Source organism: Hypanus sabinus, chromosome 16 (genome assembly GCF_030144855.1).
Source record: "Hypanus sabinus isolate sHypSab1 chromosome 16, sHypSab1.hap1, whole genome shotgun sequence".
NCBI lineage: Eukaryota > Metazoa > Chordata > Chondrichthyes > Myliobatiformes > Dasyatidae > Hypanus > Hypanus sabinus.
In genome coordinates, this window is record NC_082721.1 from 16,147,806 (window position 1) to 16,169,970 (window position 22,165).

The window sequence follows — 22,165 nt, forward strand, 5'->3', positions numbered from 1 at the left end:
TACAGCTAAATCATTGCCAGCTCCATATTGTCAACACCTTCCACATCAGAAACTGGAAAAGGAAATGTGATTGTGTACAATTGTGAAATATGCTTAACATGCCGACAAGGTAGAAGGTGACAACTTATTGTGCTCAGGTTAAATTCTTTTGTGTGCTAGTCGCAAAAGATGTATAGGTGCATACACCTTAGAGGGAACATTGCTCCTGAGATATTCAAATCACCCTATCTGGCACCAACTATTATTCCACAGTCAAAGAGCCTTAGATCACATTTCTTCCCTACTCTGATGTTTGAGCTGAACAACAGCTGAACCTCTTGACCATGTCTGCATGCTTTTGTGCATGGAGTTGTGCTAAAACTTAGCATACCCTAATGTAAGCTAAGCAATATTGAGCATTATTGAGTGAGCAGCAAAAGATATGACCTCCGCCAGTCCATAGCTACCTACAACCTGCCTAGAGCAAAGCATGAAGATGTAATTTATTCCCTCCGCTTTTACCACTCGTGGCTAGTTACCATAATAAATGCTCAGCACAGAATACAATGAAGATAGAGAACAGTTTCATGGATCCTACATTCCAGCCCCCTAATTGTTATACTAGAATAATTACAACTACATGCTACCAAGATACAGGAGGCATGAAATCTCAGCACATACACGGACCATCAACCAATGTGCAAAAGAAGACAGATGGTGCAAATAAAAAAAAGATACTGAGAGCCGAGAACACGAGCTTGGTAGCTGACATCACAGGTTTAAGGTGAGAGTGGAGAGGTTTAGTAGGATCTTGAGAGGCAAGGGAGGTATCTGTGTGGAATGAGCTGTCAGAGCAAGTGGTTAAGGCAGGTGCAATAGCAACTTCTAAGAGGCAGTTACATCTGGTTGAGCTGAGTTCTCCGAGCTTGGCAGTTTACTTAAATAGGATTGAGGTTTACATGCCTGTTTACCGAAATGTTCGCAGAAGATCATGCTTCTAGGGATTCTCTTGCATTCATGAGCTGATGTGGGCAAAATTCCAGACCGCACCGCATGGAGTTCACCACACAACCAATCAATGATGAGACTTCCTCCCTGCATCACAATTGAGTTTCTGTAATGCCGAGCAATCAGCTGATTGATAAATATATAAAGGACAGGCATTCGGAGGACACACCACAATTAATAGCGCGCTGATGATGTCACCTCGTATAGCGCTGAAACGTTTGCGAGTACATTGCCAAGATTGGAGAACTACTCAACCCAGCCATTAACTACCCAAGCTACACATTTTCCGAATTGGTTTCAGACATTTGTACAGGTACATGGACTGGTAAGGTTTAGAAAGTTATGGGCCAAATGTAGCCCAGTGTGACTAGCTTAGATGGAAAACTTGGTCATTGAGAACTAGATGGACCAAAGGGATGTTTCTTTCAGTGTGACCTCCAACTGACTCTGTTACAGAGATACAGGTAAAACTGATGGAAATGTTTCCATAGCTTGGTGGGCTGAATGGTGGCCGATGTCATCAGGAAATACAAGCGGTGACAGTTGGATCATCTGGCACCTTCTCTCTACCTTCTCTTGGACTGTACCCCTTGGCGTTTAGAAGAGTGAGGGGGGACCTCATAGAAACATTTTGAATGTTGAAAGGCATGGACAGAGTGGATGTGGCAAAGTTGCTTCCCATGGTGGGAGAGTCTAGTACGAGGGGACATGACTTGAGGATTGCAGGGCACCCATTCAGAACAGAGATGCAAAAAAAAATTTTTTAGCCAGAGGGTAGTACATCTATGGGATTTGTTGCCACGGGCGGCAGTGGAGGCCAAGTCATTGGGTGTATTTAAGGCAGAGATTGATAGGTATCTGAGTAGTCAGGGCATCAAAGGTTATGGTGAGAAGGCAGGGGGAATGGAACTAATGGGGAGATTGGATCAGCTCATGATGAAATGGCAGAACAGACTCGATGGGCCGAATGACTGACTTCTGCTCCTTTGTCTTATGGTCTTACCACATGGAAAGGGTAAAGGGTATGTGGACTGCCTGTGATCTTTTACCAAGTGAAGCGCCTCTCTCCCCAAAGAGTTCAAGCAAATAAAAGCAACACGGAGGAATCTCGCAGATTTGTTTCTGGTTCTGTTCTGATGCTTGATAATTTCTTGCTGGAGAGTGCCCAGGTCTGAAATTGTGAGTGGGAGTCTGTATCCTGTAGCATTGACGAGCTCTGTGTCAGGGGGTTTACTGAGCAGTGTCATGGCACTGTGGTCTTGAGAATTGGGTTTCTCTATTGGCTGTGAATCTTTAAATAAGTCTAATGTGAGTCTGCTCTAGAAGGAACAGAGTGTTTTCTGATTCATGTTCCTTCAGCTGTCCAGTAGAAAGATGATCTCATTACTTTAACTATTTTTACAGGCAGGTTGGAAAAGGGCTCTTGATGAACCAGCTGAGGTTGGAGTAAGGAATTTAATGTATAATCTATTTATTTGCAGCAGTTTGATTGTATTGCTCATGAATACAAACACTTGTGCTTGGCTGCCTTTATATAAATAGTTCTGCGCTGCCATCTTGTGAGTGAACTCTAGTGAAAAGAAGGATTCAGAGATCAAGTAGCCATAAGAACACTTTTTCTTTTATTGCAGACAGGTCTTGGTCAGAAACGTTCACTGTTCATTCTACTCCATAGATGCTGCCTGATTGCTGAATTCCTCCAGCGTTTTTTGTGTGTTGCTCAAGCATTTCAATTATGAGACAGTGGCTTATCTATTCCTCAGAATTTAAAAAAATAAATCTCCCAGGTCATCCCTCAACCTCCTGCACTCTAGGGGAAAAAGTCAGTCTATCCAGCCTCTCCTTATAAATTCTCCAGTAACATCCTTGTAAATATTTATTGTATCTTTTCTAGGTTAATGACGCTTCAATTCACAATTCACCTTTCATGGTTTGGGTTGTATTAAAGTAAAATGACTATTTCAGTGCAGCAAATTCCCACAAACCCTCTTGATCTTTGTTTATACAAAGAACAAAGGAGCAGTGCAGTATTGCTGAGGATGCCAGGGTTGACTCCTCTCTTCCTCGGAATATTGCTGTGGGATCTTCGACATCTGGAGGGAGGGCAGATGGAGCTTTGGATTACTGCTTGATCTGCAAGCTAGCCAGCCATTGTTCTAGGGCACATTTAACACGAGACTCTGTCAATGCTGAAAATCCAGGGCAACACATACACGAAGTGCTGGAGGGAATCAGCAGGTCAGGCAGCAGCTATGAAAATGAATAAACATTCATCATATCGGTGTTTTCATGAAGGGTCTTTGCAGAAAACATTGACTACTTATTCACCTCCATAGATGCTGCCTGACCTGCTGAGTTCCTCAAGCATTTTGTGTGTGTGTTACTCTGGGGCACAATTGTATTTTATGCTTGAGTCCGTAAATCACTGATTCTTGAGGTAAGAAAGACTGACATGGTGCTTCTCTGTAGCTAGGAATAAAGCCAGCTGGCTTGGTGAAGAAGGAGCATTAGTCTGTGTCAGGGTGACCTCAAAGCCAGGTAGTGTTGCTCAGTCCTGATGACTCAAGTCTTTGTGTATATACATGAGCAGGTGTTCCAGCTGATATTTACTGTACTGGCATCTGTATGAAAAATGGCTACTTGTGTATGCCAACAGCTGAGCTGTTGTTTGTGAAGCAGCGAGAGAGCTCACAGGAGAAGAAATTAGGGAGGTATAGATAGGATAATTTGGAATTACTATATTTGTAAATTAAGTATCTCCTTTTATGTTTTAGAACAGATGAGATGGAGTTTCTTTAGCCAGAGGGTGGTGAATCTGATGGAATTCATTGCCACAGACAGCTGTGGAGGCCAAGACGTAGGGTATATTTAAAGTAGGAGTTGACAGGCTCTTGTTACTAAGAGTGTTGAAGGTTACGGGGAGGAGAAGGGGGTTAAGAGGAATAATAAATCAGCCATGGTGGAATGGCGGAGCAGACTCAGTTCAATGAATGGCCTGATTCAGCACCAATGTCTTGTGGTCTGTGCACTGCCATGAAGGTGATATCTATTTTGAAGTTGACAGATGACAAGCGGCCTCTCTGTTCATTTGTATTTCACTGTATGTTTCAATGTACATGTGATTAATAAATCTGAACTTTAAGGGAGTGTGCAAACTGCTGACTTCTACCAAGCATTCAGGGCACTGGGACATATAGAGACTGCTTTGGCGGATCAGGTTGTATGTTGTGAGTTTCCCAACTCTCCCACAGCTCCATTTTATTAAATAAATCTGCCCTAAATTTAGTAATATAGTAATATCTCAGCCAGAGTGTAGGTGAGCTGCCAACTTGTAACTTGGACAATTAGCTGTCTTGGTACAGCCTTAAGTTCTACAGTCTAGCTACCAGTATCTGCTAAATGGGCTCAGTTACTATGATCAGCACCACAGTCCCAGTCCAATGAATCAAATGCATTTGGCAGCTTGTATTTCCTAACACTGGAGATCCTGGAAGTCAAACTCATTAATCTCAGTACTATCATGACATCGTCAGCAGAGATTTTAAACTTGATTAAATAGATGGCCATCGAAAATAAACAGCACTCCTAGAATCAGATGCAGAGCAAGAAAGCCAGGGTCTAGCTTTGCTGGAATAATAATTTGTTTACTCACTTTTTAATTGTAGCCACTGTACGATTTTCTCATTGTGATCAAAGACTTTAGCCACCCAATGATGTGTAGAGTGTTGGACGATGTGCTGACATTTAGTCGATCACACTGTGACTAAAATAATAGGAAAATTGGCCAAGCTCACCTTGAGGGTGTTTAATACTTTTTTTGGCTTTCAAACAGGACAGTGATGAAGACAAGAGTGATGATAATCTTGTAGTTGATGTTTCCAATGAGGTCAGTAAAATTTTGTAAAACAAGACTTTGTCATTTAGAGTTGGTCAAAGCTTTGTCATAATTATTGTCGACCAGAGAAACGTTGGAAAAGGAATAGGGTATATTATCCACTAAAAGTTTTTCTACAATTCAGTGATATTGCTACAAATCTATAATCTAAATCCATATGCCTGCCTTTTCCACCGTATCCATGAAGACTTGCTGTTTGTGGAATAGATTTTCAAATTTCTGCCACCCTCTGCGTAAAATTTGCTAAATAACTTCACCCTTGAACTGCCTGGCTCTTTATTGTCTGGCTCCCCTATATGTAGAAATAGTATCCCTCTATCCACCATAATCAGTTATTTTTAATATTTTCAAGCCATCAATGAGACCACCATTAACTTCTTAAATTCTAGACTACAATGATCACGTCACTTTTCTTATTATCTGTACAATATTGCAGTGATCTAGGACTACACTTTAACGTTTATTAAATATCAAAAACCATAGCTTGGACAACAAAAATCCCAAACCCAAATCTTCAAATTAATTTGACAGTAATTTTTCCCCTTATATCAGCTAGTAATTAATATAGATTAAAGTACCACTTGTAGCATAAGCTTAAAAGCTTTGACATTTTCCATGACCTTTTTGCTCACTAAATTGGCTCCTTTCTGTGGATAATTAAATAATTAAAACCTAACCTTTGTTGAGTTGACTTGAATGATGTTCTTGTGTTGGCTGGCTCCTTGCCCAGATGAATGCCACCAGAATGGTTGCTGCCCCACTAAGTACTCAACTAAGTCTGTTTTAGGCCTAATCATTCCCTGCATTTGGTGCACCACTTTCTTTTGTAGCCTGCACATTCTTGGCTTTATTGCTGACCAAAAGTCAGCTTCAGTTTTAGATGCTCTTCTCGATAGTGGCCTGGATCTGTTGACTCCATACCAGCTCTAATATCAGGGCTTATCTATGTCTCCCTGAGGAAGTCTGGTTTCCGGTGTTGACGTGTCCAACTTGGAGGCTACTTCTGCATGTTATAGTACATGGCAGATTCCTCATGAAGACTAAGGGGGCTGTGAGAACCTCTGCAGAATTCCTTGTTGAAAGCCAGCCTTTTGCTCTTGTTCTAGATGAAAGCTGGTTTCAGCTTCACAGTCCTGTATGGATAATATTGGATGCTGGATAAATGGTAGTTAGAACTACTTTTATTATTTGTTTAAGCTGCTTTATGTTTTTAATTTATGTGTGTGTGAGATGTAAAGAGAAAAATAGTTTCCATTTAACAATCTTTATTTTTCTTTAATTGGCTTCAATTGTTTCTGAATGTTCAAATGTCAAAGATACCGAGAAGCTTCTAATGGTAACAGCATTAAGAGCTGGTATCCCTGGGGACTGTCTAACCAACTGTCAAAGCCATTCTCTGAGCCCCTATCCCTATACTTAGAGTTCCTTCACCATCTATCCATGGTGAAATCTTTGGAGATGAATTTCCAGAAGTTTGTGGATGGAGTTGACCAGGAAAACCAACATGGCCCAGGACAGGGCCTGGTGATCTGAGGGCAACAAAAGATTCTCAAGAATGTTTTCCATCTCCAGCCACAATTAGATTATGTGGAAAGTGCCTGCTTATCACTGAAAACTGGCCTCAGCCCTAACCTAACTGCACACCCAACACAATTTGTCCTCAACACAAGGGAGAGTTTGTTAGGGCTGAGGCCAGTTTTCAGTGGTAAGCACCTTGTGTTGAGGACAAATTGTGTTGGGTGTGCAGTCTCATAATGAGTTCAGAACACTGGGATTTGGCTGACCACTTTGGGTACTGCTGATGGACTGATAGTAAAGTGAGGGAAGCTGTAGTTTGTTATTAACCATAAGAGAGTATTTGGGCAAAGGAGTAGAGATGTTCCTAAGCCTGTCTCCCTAGCTCTTTTCAACAATGTGGATAATGAGCAAGACTTATTTAACCACAGAGTGTACTATCTCCTAACTCATGGAATGCAAAGGCACTTCTTCCTGCATGTCAGTTTGAGATTGGCTCTAAATACTGACCTTGCCATTGTTGCTTGCTTCCAAAAAAAAAAGCTAATTTTAAGATTTATTTTACAAAAAACTTGCATTTTGGGGGAGTGGTATGGTGCCAACTTACGTATTTGGGAGCAGGAATAGGCCCATTGACTAGAAATTTGCCTTCAACCCTGGTCAATAGGCAATGATTGTGTTAGTACTCTGAAGCCAATGGAATGAGTTTCAGTAGCAGAGGAGAAAAGTATTGATGCAGGATTGTAGCATGTGAACATCTTGGCCAGCTTCTCCCTTTGTACACCTATCCAATGGATCAATGGTTACACTCATCCCACTGGCCCAACTAGTGCAGCCTGTAGATTGAGAGTTTGTGAGTCATATATTCTTACCATCTTTTTATGGATGTATGATGGTTCTATGTTACAGGAGCCTTCATCTCCTCACAGCAGTTCTCCCCAGGCAGCACATGAAAATGGATTAGACAAGCTCCATGCAAGGAGGAAGACGCAAGTGAATAGCCCGACATCCCTGGTTACAACAAGCAGCACTCCCCCTCCACTAAAAAGTAAAGAGCCAGTCATGGTAAGTGTTAGTACTGGTCTATTTTTCTCAAATATACTGAGACAAATGTGGTGACAGAACACACACAGTCCAAACCCTCTCCATCATTGAGCACATTTATGAGGCGCATGCCACAAGAATGCAGCATCCATCATCAACGACCACCACCATCCAGGCCATGCTCTTTTCTTGCTGCTGCCAATAGGAAGAAGGTCCCACAGCACCTGATTCAGGAACGAGTATAACCCTTCAACTATCAGGCTCCTGAACTAGTGTGGAGAACTTCAATCACCTCAGTTCTGAACTGATTGAACAGCCTATGTACTCCCTTTCAAGGACTCTGTGACTCATGTTCTCCATATTATCCATTTACTGGTTTAATTATTGTTATTATATCATTATGTGCTGTGTTGTTAGGCTATCATGGTCTTTCCATGACCATGATTGTTCTTGACAAATTTTTCTACAGAAGTGGTTTGCCTTTGTTTTCTTCTGGGCAGAGTCTTTACAAGACGGGTGACCCCAGCCATTATCAATACTTTTTTGAGATTGTCTGCCTGGCGTCAGTGGTCACGTAACCAGGACTAGTGATATGTACCAGCTGCTCATACGACCGCCCATGGCTTCACATGGCCCCAATCGGGGGGGGCTAAGCAGGTGCTGTACCTTGTCTAAGAGTGACCTGCTGGCTAGCAGAGGGAAGGAGCGCCTTACACCTCTTTTGGCAGAGACGCATCTCCACCCTGCCACCCAATTGTATTATATATATTTTTTATATTTGCAGATGATCTTCTTTTGCACTTTGGTTATTTGTCAGTCATTGTGTGTAGTTTTTCATTGATTCTATTGTATTTCTTTGTTCTAATGTGAATGTCTGCAAGAAAATGAAACTCAGGGTAGTATATAGTGATATAAACAGACTTTCAGAATAAATTTACTTTTAACTTTATTTAACTTTGAAATACAGTGAAAAGCTTTTGTTTTGCCTGTCATCTAGACAGATGGTGCCATAATATCACAATTTTACTATCAAGGTATTAAAAAGAAAACCATATGCAAAATCTATCTTACTGTTTGTTCTCCCTTTTTATTCACACATCCTGATATATGACTATCCACATGTTATTCTAAGGTCAGGTACTAAAATCCTGCTTCTTGAGTTATCCCATCTCAGTCAGTCTGCTGGATTTATAAACTATATCTAAAAGCCCTCTAACTGCTGTCTGTGCTCTTGATATTAGAATGAGAAGTCCAGCACACCAGGACTGAAGTCCGGTGTGCCGCCATCTCGGAGTGATACGGCGACCCCCAGCACCAGCAGCACTTCACAGCTCTGCTCGGCCCCCGGCAAAGCAGGAGCGGATCCACTGGGTAATCAGACTTTACTGATCCGAGCGGCTTGTTTTCATTTATTGATTTTGGTGGCTGTTATTCTCAGAGCTCCATTTCCACATATGCTATGCTTTTACTGAGAGTGTGCAATCTAATCAAGCTCTCAGCTGGGTTTTGAGGCCTTGCATTTACTGTCAGGGTGGTGGGAGGGATTGTCGATGATGGTTAAGATGATGAATTGTCCCAGCCCGGAACATTGACCCTTTTCCATAGATGCTGCCTGGCTTGCTGTGTTGCTTTGTATTTCCAGCATCTGTAGGTTCTCTCATGTCTAAGATACTGACCAGTCTGCCCTTTCTGCCTCGACCTGCCCAGCTCTGGTAGTATCTACCTCAGAACCCGCAGAACCAGAGTAGAAACTGGTCGTCCTCAATCCACTGGGACAGTCTAAGGAGGATAAGAATTTCCGTGTTCACCAGATTAATGTATGTAGCCAGACAATCCATCTCTTACCCCTGCCTAAACATTGCCCAATCCTCTAAATTACAGTTCTTTTCCTTGTGGTGCACAGTGTAACAGTTATGGGGAGAGGGGTTGGAGACAGAAAATCAGCATTGTTTCAAACTTGCAAAAGTCCATACAGCCCAGTCCATCACAGACAAAGCCCACCCCGCCACTGAGTACATCTACAAGGAGAGATGATAGAGGAAGGCAGCAACCATCATCAATGGCTGTCACCTTCCAGGCCATGCTCTCTTCTTGCTGTTGCCATCGGGAAGAAGTACAGGAGGCTCAGGTGCCCCAACACCAGGTTCAGGAACATGTTCCTAACGTTCTTAGAGTATTTAATAATGTCTTAAAACTATAGAGTAAACACAAGAGGTTCTGCAGAAGTTGGAAGTCTTCAGCGACATATACAAAGTGCTAGGAGTTCAGCATATCAGGCAGTGTCTATGGAGGGGAATAAACTAGTCGATGTTTCAGGCCGACACCATTCATCAAGACTTGGCAAGGAAGGGAGGAATTTTTTGTTTGTAATTGAGCTAACAGTCTGCAGAAAGGAACTGAGAATTGGAACAAAGTGCATGTTCTGAGTGAGGCACTGCGTAGCATTAATGGTACCATTTTGTTCTTCAGCTTTAGGGTTAAAACCGCCACTATCTGTACAGGGAACCTTCCCAGTGCCGTTTGGGATGGTGCACACTGCGGTGAATGGTGGGATTGCTGGTGCTAATGCCTACGGAGGTTTGCATTTTGCTTCCCCTCAACTCAACGGCGGAGCCACAGCCTCCACGTATGGACGGTCATCCGTGGTGAGTCCTGCCTTCTTATTCTACTGAAACATTTTTTTTTGGAGACCAGGTTCACAATCTGTAAATGTATTGTGATCCTGAAGTAAAACAAGAACATGAGAAATAGGAGTAGGAGTAGGCCATCTGACCCATTGAGCCTGCCCTGCCCTTCTCTAAGATTGTGGTTGTTCTGAGCATGAACTCATCTCCATCTACCTGCCTTTTCTCCATGACCCTTAATTCCCCTACAATGCAAAAATCTATCCAACCTTGTCTTAAATATATATACTGAGGTGGCCTCCACTGCTTTGTTTAGCAGAGAACTCCACAGATTCACCACTCTCTGGGAAAAGCAGTTCCTCCTTATCGCCATCCTAAATTTACTCCCTCAAATCTTGAGGCTATGTCCCCTGGTTCTAAGGGAGAAGGGAGGATGGGCAACTAAGGATTGATTGCTGGGTAAATGCTTCATTTTTAATAAAGGTTGCCTCATTATAGGAAAGATGTGGAAGCTTTAGAGAGGGTGCAGAGGAGATTTAGCAGATTGCCACCTGCATTGAAGAGTATGTCTTATGAGGAGTGGTTGACAGGGCTAGAGCCTTTTTCTTTGGAGCAAAGAAGAACGAGAGGTGACTTGATAGAGGCGTACAAGGTAATAAGAGGCTTTAGTGGTGGACAGCCAGCACTTTTTACCCCAGGGCGCCAATTTGACAAGGCATAATTCTCAGGTGATTGGAAGAAAGCTGAGGGGACATGTCAGAGATGGGCGTTTTTCTTACATGGTGAGCGGTGGGTGTGTGGAGTGTGCTGCCCGGCTGGTGGTAGTGGCAGATGCTTTAGGGACATTTAGGGGAAGGGTTAGATTGATGTTGGAGTAGGTTAAATGATCAGTATAACACTTTGAGTTGAAGGGCCTGTACTATTCTGTGTTCTAAAGTTTCTGCGCATGGGCATAAGGAACCTTTATGACTTCCTGCTTGGGATAGTTGTCAATGCAAGACAACCCAGGCAGATATAGTCTAGAATGATGGGATTCAAAACACTTCTCACTTTTTTTTTGGCAGTGGATTTTAATCACAGCCGGGAGCACTATATGAACTTGAATTACTGTAGACCTGTAGAACTGAACAAGGTATACCTATGTGCAGTTCAACACGATTTTCACAGCATATTAGACATTTACCTAAAATCACAAATTCCAAGATCTCTTGGTACTGCCAAATATTATACCAATTTTAGAGCGGCCAGGCTTTAAACTTCCTGTAGTTTCTGTAGTTCTGTGTTCTGCAACTTGATTCAAAATGGAAAAAAAATGTTCAGATGCCTGGCCTTCTCCTCATTAGTGTTTTTCCTGTGTCCCCAGCCAGTCAGTGGACTCTTGGGGGGGTTATCAATTCATTTCGAATACAAAGCTCTTTTACTCTCTGGCACTTGGGACCAAAGAATAGCCCAGTAAACTTAATGAACAACTTTGATTTATATGTTTTCTGAATCCTGATGGTGTAAGAGATCAACATCTGATGCATAAAAATGACTTGCTGCTACTGTGAATGTGCCTGAAATGTTTTCCCATTGAGTTGTTAGTTATTGGGAATCTTATTACAGCAGCTTTGAGGATTATAGGCTCAGTTCTTTCCTTTATGGAAAATCTAGAAACACGGGTACATGGAGAAGTGTAGGGGGAGGGTGCATGTTAAATATTGAACTGTGAACCCTTAGCCTCTTGACCATAGCTATTTCCCCTGTGCCTTGGTCTGCCTTGAAAGAAAAGGCAAGTTCTCATTTCTCAAATCCAGATCTGACAGTGTTCCAGTTGCTGAGCAATTAATAGTTGAGGCTTACAGCAGCGCTCAATCCCTAAGGAGACTTAAAGATAACTTTGAGTCACGCTCATCTAAGTGGTAAGCTGTGCCCTTTTGTTCCTTTCCTGTCAGGTTTTAAATAAACAACTGGTCTGCAAGACACAGTTCAGAACCTGGAAAAGCATTTTGAATCATAAGTTATCATTGCCACAGTGATAAATTGCATTTGTATATATAGTGTCTTCACAGTGGCCAGATATCTGAGGATGCATCGCGAGCTTCATCAAATAAAAGTAACTGAGGTGTTGGATACTATTAGAATGCCACACTTTGTACCAAGCACAAAACAATACATTTAATAATACAGCAAGACAACAAAAATCTGATAGTAGAGCAAAGGTTAGAAAAATTAGAGGGTGAAGTTTGGGACATGGATCCAGAAAGCCAATGAAAATACAATGATGATGCAATGACTGAGTGCCCGTTACGCCAACAGCATTTAGGGCAGCTATAGAGATGTTCCATCTCTGGTGGTGTTCAGGGCTTCCACCATCATGTCAGTAGCTTCCTCTCCGTTTTCGCCGCTGTCAGTCACACAATTCCCACGGGAAACTCGGGAATACTGTTGCACAGATGTTGAAGGATTCTTCATTGCTTTTTCCTTAACGGTTTTATTTTATCTGTCAGGGTTGTTAGCCCTGAGCTGAAATCCCTGAACCTGGAGGACAAGTGGACCACACTTAGGTTGGCCTCTAACCTTTGACCTGTTTGGTATGGGTGACCCTGCCAAGAGCCAAAGCACAAGGCCCTAACTCCAGCCAAGATAGCTCTCCGAGTCATTGAGGCAAGCAAGTCTCCAGACCCAATGACAAGGTTATAAAGAACTGCAGTGCAAAGAGGAGGCCTCAGAGGGTGAGATTATAGAGGTGGACCTGAAGAGATTTGAGAATGTTGATGAAACTTGGTGACAGAATAGGAACTAGAATAGGTTAGCAAGCCATAAAATATGGTGGATAGTAAAGGAGAGGGAGGGCTTTGGTGATGAAATATATAGTAAGTTATCTTGTGAGTCATGAATAGGAGGAAATCTGCGGATGCTGGAAATCTAAGCAATACACATTCAAAGTGCTGGAGGAACTCAGCAGGCCAGGCAGCATCCGTGGAAAAGCGTACAGTTCACATTTCGGGCGGAGACCCTTCTGCAGGAATCCTGATGAAGGGACTCGACCCAAAGCATCGGCTGCGCTCTGTGCAGGCGGAGTGAGGAAATAGGACTGAAAAATGTTGCTGTGCAAGGAGCCAGCAAAATACTGAAGGCTTGAATGAACCTTGTGCCACAATTGTTCCAATTCCAGGATTACAGAGGGTGCAAGGGGAAAGGTTAAATTAAGCAGGCACTGACATGCACCACGGTGGCGTAAGAGTTAGCGCAACGCCATTAAGCTCAGGGCATCAGAGTTCAATTCCCGTGCCATCTCTAAAGACTTTGTCCGTTCTCCCTGTGAACTTGTGGATTTCTCCAGGGTGTGCTCCGGTTTCCTCCCACAGTCCAAAGACAGACCGGTTAGTCGGTCAATTGGTCATTGTAAATTGTCCTGCGATTAGACTAGGCTGGTTGTTGGGTGGTGCATCTTGTTGGGCTGGAAGGGCCTGTTTTGTGCTGCATCTCTAAATAAAATTTAAATAAATAAAAACCAGTAAAAAGAATGAGGAGGGCAGGACTGACATCAAAAGATAATTTTCCGGTAATGTTTTCATCAATTTTGTCTGCAAGGAATTTCTAGAAGTGCTATTCATCTCCTTTCTTAACCCTGTTGTTTGGTCTGTCTAGGCTGGTTTTGAACATCACACTCACAAACGAGGCCCAGGCCTTCCTGGGAGTCTGTCAGCAGCAACTGCAGGAAAGCCGTAAGTACTGTGGGAGCTGAAGTAGAACGTGACTCAGAGATACTGTTTTGTGATGGTGCACTGCATGACATCTTGTACGAACTGTAACTGTATGTACAGCTTGTTTTCACATGAAAATAAGCGTTATTTTCCATGGGTCTAGGCTTAGTGGGAGGCCTTTACAGCTCAGGGCGTCAGAGTTTGGAGTTCAAATCCGGTGCCATCTGTAAGGGCTTCATATGTTTCCCCGTGACCGTGTGGAAAAGTCCAGGTGCTCTGGTTTCCTCCCACAGTCCAAATATGTACCAGTTAGTAGATGATAGTGAATTGTCCCCTGATTAAACTGGTGGGTTGCTGACCAGCACAGCTGAAAGGGCCTGTTGTGCATCATATCTCTAAATATAAAAGAATAAATAAAACTCCTGCAACACGCACAAAGCTGGAAGAACTCAGCGGGTCAAGCTGCATCTATAGAGGCAAATGGCCAGATGATGTTTCAGCTCAGGACCCTTCAACAGGATTGGCCAAGCAGTCCATTTTCCACCATTGATGCTGTTTAATTTGTTGAGTTTCTGCAACTTTTGTTGTGTTGCTCCATATTCCAGCATCTGCTTTCCCTTGTGCATCTAACTAGCCAGCTCATAGCCGTCTAGTCTCTAAAATCACAATGCCATTAATAATAAAAATCTTTATTTTTCGTTAAGCTGGCAGGGTATTTAAGTAGGTTTGTTTAGGGATTAGAATTGCAGAAATCTGTAAGAACAACCACTTCCCAACTTGCCCCAAAAATCTGGCAAGTTCTCTCCTTCTGTATACTCATCCAGATCCCTTTTAAATACCATTTGAATCTGCGCCCACAGCACCCCTCGCAGTGAATTCAAGATCCTAAGCTAACTTCTGCCTGTGTCACTTTTGGTTCATTTGCCTGCTGTATCTTCCAGTTCTTGGTCCTTTGACACAGCTGAGTTGCAGAGAAGGAAAGTGAGGTAGAGTGGCTGGGACAGCTTGTGTCACTGATCATCAATGACTGGATGGAGTGAGGTTCTGGCATTGCAGATGACGGTGAGAATGCTACCTAGAGCAATTATGAAGCCTGGCAAGAGTGAGACAATAGGTTAGGATACAAGCTATGGAATAATGGACGAGCTGATGAAAAGTATGACTAAGGACATGGATTGCAGGTGCTGGAATCCGGAACAAAGAAAGACAAACTGTGCAGAAGGAACTCGGTGGAACAGGCAGCATGTATGGGGGGGGAAATAGACAGTTGACAGTTTGAGTCAAGACCTTTGACCTGGGCTGAAAGAGCAGATGGGAGATCACCAAGAAGCGGTGGGGCAGGAGCTGCAAGGTGATTGGTAGATCCAGGTGAGTATGGGTCACCAGTTGTGATAGCTTCTTTATACCCTATCAGCAGCCATTCACGATTTTTGAGCAGGTCAGTCTTATAAATCTTGGAAATTCCATAAGCTTCATTCTGCGTTTGGGTAATCTTCCTGTGTACCATAATCATTTAGGGTGCCATTCAATTTTGAATTATGCTACCCTTCAAGGCCAGTGTACCCTGACCAAGGTGCACGTCATGGAACTGATCACAAAATTCCAAGTATGACCAATAAAGGATCTTGTACATTGAAAACTGTCAACATCATATTTGGAATGTTTATCTTGGCATGAAACTTCATGGGCGTTGGACCAGAGCCACAACAGTGGGTGTGAGGCCATAAAATATAGGGGCAGAATTAGGCCATTAGGTCCATTGGATCTGCTCCACCATTTCATTAGGGCTGATCCAGTTTTCCTCTCAGCCCCAATCTCCTGCCTTCTCCCCATATCCCTCCATGCCCTGACCAATCTAGAATCTATCAACCTCTGCCTAATAGATACATAAAGACTTGGCCTCCACAGCTCCCTGTGGCAAATAATTCCACTGATTCGCCACTCAGATTTCACCAGAAATTCTTCCTCATCTCCATTCTAAAAGGACGCCTCTCTATCCTGAAGCTGTGCCCTTTGGTCTCAGATTCTTCCACCATAGGAAACATCCTCTCTATCAAGACCTTTCACCATTCAATCGGTTTCAATTATGTCACCCCTCATTCTTCTGAATTCTAGTGTATACAGGTCTGGAACTATTAGACAAGCCATTCAATTTTGGAATCATTTTCATGAACCTCCTTTGAACCCTCTCCAGTTTCAGCACATCCTTTCTAAGATAAGGGATCAAGCCTGCACATAATACTCCCAATTTCAGCATTACACTCTTGTTTTTATATTCCATTCCTCTTGAAATAAATGCTTTACATCTCAGTTTTTTTATACTCTCCATTTGGAAAACAGTTCACACTTCCATTTCTTCCACCAGAGTGCATGACCATACACATCCCAACACTGTATTCCATGTGCCATTTATTTGCCCATTCTCCTAATCTGTCTGTCCTTCTGTAATTTCTCTACTGTTTCAAAGCTACCTGCCCTCCACCTGTCTTCATATCCTCTGCAAGCTTTACGACAAAGCCATCAATTCCATTATCCAAATCATTGACATATAACGTAAAAAGAGTCGGTCCCAACACGAACCCCTGTGGAACACCAGTAGTCACCAGCAAGCTGCAGCTCCCTTTATTCCCACTCTTTGCCTCCTGCCAATCAACCACTGCTTTATCCATGCTTGAATCTTTCCTGTAATACCGTGGGCTTGTAGTTTGTTAAGCAGCTTCATGTGTGACACCTTGTCAAAGGTCTTCTGAAAATCCAAGTACACAACATCAACTGATTCTCCTGTATCTGTCCTGGTGATTCTTGAAAGATCACTACTAATGCCTCCAATAATTTCTTCAGCAACCTTTCAGAACTCTGGAGTGTACACCTTCTGATTCAGGTAACTTTCAGACCTTTCAGTTTCCCAAGAACTTTTGCCCTAGTTATGGTAATTTCACACACTTCATGATCCCTGACACCTGGAACTTCCACCATACTGCCAGTGTCTTCCACAATGAAGACTGATACAAAATACTCAGTTCATTGCTATTTTGTTGTTCCCCTCTGCTAGCTTTCCAACATTGTTTTCCAGCTGTACAATATCCACTGCTGTCTCTCTTTCACTTTATGTACCTGAAGAAACTTTTGGTATCCTCTTTAATACTATTGGCGAACTTATTTTTGTATTCCATCTTTACCTTCTTAATGACTTTTTTAGTTGCCTTCTGGTGGTTTTTAAAAGCCTCCCAATCCTCTAACTTCCCACTAATCATTGCTCTATTGTGTGCCCTCTCTTTGGCTTTTATGTTGGCTTTGACTTCTCTTGTTAGCCATGGTTGTATCATATTTCCTTTAGAATACTTCTTCCTCTTTGCGATGTATATATCCTGTGCCTTCTGAATTGCTTCCAGAAATTCCAGCTGTTTCTGCTCTGCCATCATCCCTGCCAGTGTTCTTTTCCAATCAATTCTGGCCAACTCCTGTAATTCCCCTGTAATTCCCTTTACTCCACTGTAATACCAATACATCTGACTTTAGCTTCTCCTTCTCAAATTTCAGGGTGAAATGATCATATTATGATCACTTGCCCCCAAGAATTTTTTTTTAATCTTAGGGTTTCTAATCAATTCTGATTCATTGCACAAAACCCAATCCAGGGTAGTTGATCCTCTAGTGGGCTCAACCATGAGCTGCTCAAAAAAACCAGTCTAGAAATTCCCCCTCCTGGAATCCAGCATCAACCTGATTTTTCCAATCTGCCTGCACATTGAAATCCCCCATGGCAATTGTAATATTGCCCTTTTGTCATGTATTTCCCATCTCCCATTGTAATTTGTAGGCCATGTCCTTACTGCTGTTTGGGGGTCGGTATACAATTCCCATCAGGGTCATTTTACCCCTGCAGTTCCTTAGCTCTATCCACAATGATTCAACACCTTATGTCACCTCTTTCTACTGATTTGATTTCAATTTTTACCGATAGAATAATGCCACCCCTTCTTCTTGCCTATCCCTTTGATACAGTATATATCCTTGGACGTTAAGCTCCCAGCTATAATCTTTCAGCCATGATTCAGTGATGCCCAGAACATCATACCTGCCAATCTGCAACTGTGCTGCAAGTTCATCTACCGTATTCCTTATAATGCATACATTCAGATGCAACACCTTCAGTCCTGTATTTACCCTTTCCAATTTTGTTGCATCGTGCTCAGCCTTTTGATTGCTAACTGTCTGAGGTCTTGCCAACATCTGTCTTCACAACTTGTCCACTAACTGCTTTAGCACTCTGGTCTCCCCCCCCCCCCCCCCCCGGCAACTCTAGTTTAAACTCCATTATGATGCATTTGCAAACCTTCCTGCTAGGATATTAGTCCCCCTCCAGTTCAGGTGCAAGCGGTACCTTCTGTACAGGTTCCATCTTCTCTGGAAGATGATCAAAGAATTTTATGCCCTCCCTCCTAAACCAACTCCATAGCCACGTATTAAACCATATAATCTTCCTAGTTCTAGTCTCACTGGCATGTGGCATGCTTAGCAATCCTGAGGTCACAGCACTGGAGGTCCTGTCCTTTAACGTAGTACCCAACTCTCTGAACTTCCTATGCAGAACCTCGTCCTACCCATATCATTGGTACCTACATAGGCCACGACTCTGATGTTGGATTTTTCATCCTGTCCCCCCCAGACTAGTGCCCTTCTGTAAAACAAGTCTTCTTGCTTGTTTTTGCTCCAGCACTTCGCTGAGCCTTGCTTCGAGTGCATATGCATTATCTGATTTTGAAGCTGAAAGCTGAGTAAAAGTGTGAAAACTGCATTTCCCACAGTGCTCTACTATACACCCATACTCCCATAATGCTCTGTGCCTACTTTGCATAGTTTGTCTGCTCTCTTATTTCGCCCCAAACCTCTGAAATCCAGGAGCCTTCTAGTTTAAGCACTGTCATCACTGAAGAGTTCATAAGTATGGGAGGAGAGGAGCAATAGGTAAATAATTGGCTGTTCAGAAAGTTTAGTTGCCACTGACCCTAGCTGACGTTCCAGGTCAGTAGTAGCAGATCACTTTAATGGGGCAGATTCGGGAGTCAATGGGAGAGCTTCTGACAAGGGAAGGAGTTAGTAGAGAGGATTTCTTGAGAGGGGATCTTTTGAATTCTGGTCTATTGGATGTCCTGCTGAACTTGATATCTCTTCCCATGTCTAATGACTGACTTTTCTGTCCAATCCCCACCCTGTTCCTTTCACAGTGCCTATTCGTTCCACGTTGGAGCTGACAGACAGATGCAGCCCGTTGCGTTCCCGACTGATGCCCTTACAGGCACAGGCATACCTCGACACGCTCGACAGATCAACAACCTTCCCCACGGAGAGGTGGTGTGCGCCGTGGCCATCAGTAACTTCACCAAGCACGTGTACACAGGAGGAAAGGGCTGTGTGAAAGTGTGGGATATCAGTCAGCCGGGGAACAGAAGCCCAGTCTCTCAGCTGGATTGTCTGGTAAAGCGGCATGCTTGTTTGTTTTTCTCGTTTTTAAACCTTGACTGGGGTCATGCAGGCAACTCTTGAGTGAGCACGTTGCAGGGATAAAGTCGTGCCCTTGTCCACGTAAGCTTTACTCAAGCAGGGCAGGTTTATTTAGGTTATTTGCACAGGATCTCCCAGAAGACTCCTGACAGTTTGTTTGTGGCAGATTCTTGCTTAGAGGCTGCTTTTGGATCCAGCCCATTTAAAATGCATTTGAGGCTCTGAAGAGGTTGCCTTCAGCTTGAAGAAGAGTTTTCATGACCTATATGGGAAGCACGTCTTGCCTCATCCGGTGCTGCGAATGAGTGAGTGACCTGGATGTTATTTATATCTGTGAGCTCACCTGAAGTGCCACTCTGCTCTCTTTCTCCACTGCCTTCTCTCTCTGGCTGTGGGAAGGTTCACTAAATAATGTAACAGAGGAATGGATCCTTTGCCCTGTAAGACATCAGAGCAGAATTAAGCCATTCGGTCCATCAAGTCTGCTCCACCATTTGTTCAGTGCTGATTGATTTTTGTTCTCAACTCTATTCTCTTGTCTTCTCCTTGTAACCTTTGACCCCTTTTCTGATCAAGAGCCTATCAACCTCCTCTTTAAATATATCTAGTGACTTGGCCTCCACAGCTGTCTGTGGCGATGAATTCCACAGATTTGCCATCCTCTGGCTAAAGAAATTCCTCCTCATCCCTGTTCTAAAGGGATGCCCTTCTATTCTGAGGCAGTTCCTTCAGGTTCTGGACTCGCACACTATGGAAACCTCCTCACAATATCTATCTAGACCTTTCAGTATCAGGTAGGTTTCAATGAGATTCCCCCCCCCCCCCCCATTGTTCTGTATTCTAGTGAATAGAGCCAGAGCCATGAAATGCTCCTCATATGTTAACCTTTTCATTCCTGGGATTATCCTCTGGGTCCTCTCCAATGCCAATATATCCCTTCTTAGATTTGGGGCCCAAAACTGTTCACAATACTCCAAATGTGGTCTGGCCAATGCCTTATAAAGCCTCAGCATTACATCCTTGCTTGTATAATCTAGTCCTCTGGAAATGAATGTTGACATTGCCTTCCTTACCACCGAATCTCTTTCTTTTTAAATCTTTTTATTAATTTTTAAACAAACATAAATGAAACATGAATACAAAGTGTTTGAGAGTACATAATTGATAGTTTAAGTAAACATTTAAATATATAATAATGAATATATATATAGCCTCCCAAACTCATAGTATTTATGAACAAAAGAAACAAAAAGAAAAAAAAACCCAAAAAAAGAGAAGAAAAAAAAACACTAACCAACATGGGCCGTTGCATAATGTTAAATACATACAGTAGTGCCAATAACTCCGAACCTCCGTCCAAATAATTAAGGATAATAAAAGTAAGGTTTAGGAAAAGACAATTTAACTCACATGAAAATGTTGAATAAATGGTCTCCAAGTTTCTTCAAATTTAACTGAAGGATCAAAAACAACGCTTCTAATTTTTTCTAAGCTCAAACAAGAGATAGTTTGAGAAAACCACTGAAATACAGTTGGAGGATTAATTTCTTTCCAACTCAATAAAATAGATCTTCTAGCACTAATGTAACAAATGCAATCATTCGTCGAGATGAAGAGGATAAATGACTATTATCCACCATTGGTAAACCAAAAATTGCAGTAAAAGGATGCGGTTGGAAATTGATATTCAGAACTCTTGAAATAATACTGAAAATATCTTTCCAGTAATTCTGTAAACAAGAGCAAGCCCAAAACATATGGGTCAATGAGGCAACCTCAGAATGACATCCGTCACAGGTTGGATTAACATGAGAATAAAATCGAGCAAGTTTATCCTTAGACTTATGAGATCTATGTACAACCTTAAATTGTATTAGAGCATGTTTAGCACAAAGAGAGGACGAATTGACTAATAGTAAGGTTTTCTCCCACTGCACAGTGGATATAAGACAATGAAGTTCTTCTTCCCATTCCTTCTTAATTTTTTCTGATATATCTGGCTGTATTTTCATGATCATATTATAAATGACAGCTACTAAACCCTTTTGACAAGGATTCAGAGCTAAAATTCTTTCCATAATGTCCAATGGACATAGTTTCGGAAAAGGCTGTAACTCATTATACAAAAAATTTCTAATTTGCAAATATCTAAAAAAATGGGTTTTAGGTAAATTATATTTATTAGATAGCTGTTCAAAGGACATAACACTATCATCCAAAAACAAATCACGAAAACATGTTATACCCTTTGTTTTCCATAAAAGAAAAGCTTGATCAATAAAAGAGGGCCGAAAGAAATAGTTAGATATTATAGGGCATGATAAAATAAACTTATTCAAACCAAAAAATTTACGAAATTGAAACCAAATTCACAATGTGTATTTGACTATAGGATTAGTTATTTGTTTATTCAATTTAGATAAAGAAAAAGGAAGTGAAAATCCTAAGATTGAAAACAATGAAAAGTCTTGTACAGATTTACATTCCAAATTTACCCATTGTGGGCAAGCAGCTGTAATCAATTCTTGTGTCCAAAATATTAAATATCGTATATTAACTGCCCAATACTAAAATCTCAAGTTTGGCAAAGCCAAACCACCCTCCTTCTTAGGCTTCTGTAAATATTTTTTGCCTAGTCTAGGATTTTTATTCTGCCACAGATAAGAAGATATTTTGGAGTCAATAATATCAAAAAAAAGATTTAGGAATAAAAATTGGTAATGCTTGAAATAAATATAAGAATTTGGGTAATACCATCATCTTAATAGCATTAATTCTACCAACCAATGACAAAAATAGTGGAGACCACCTGCTAGCAAGTTGCTTAATCTGGTCAATTAAGGGTAAAAAGTTAGCTTTAAATAAATCTTTATGTTTTTTTAGTAATTTTAATACCTAAATAAGTA

The 22,165-nt window shown here is 42.0% G+C and overlaps 1 protein-coding gene across 2 annotated transcripts in view; it reads left to right on the forward strand.

The window, feature by feature from the left end:
- Positions 1-22,165, forward strand: part of LOC132406029 (transducin-like enhancer protein 1) — a 196,753-nt gene that overhangs the window by 132,156 nt on the left and 42,432 nt on the right. For both annotated transcript variants that reach the window (XM_059991180.1, XM_059991181.1), the window contains 6 exons: positions 4,820-4,873; positions 7,307-7,462; positions 8,683-8,812; positions 9,911-10,086; positions 13,699-13,775; positions 18,983-19,232. In XM_059991180.1, coding sequence (XP_059847163.1) covers positions 4,820-4,873; positions 7,307-7,462; positions 8,683-8,812; positions 9,911-10,086; positions 13,699-13,775; positions 18,983-19,232 — 843 coding nt within the window. The remainder of the gene's footprint in view (positions 1-4,819; positions 4,874-7,306; positions 7,463-8,682; positions 8,813-9,910; positions 10,087-13,698; positions 13,776-18,982; positions 19,233-22,165) is intronic.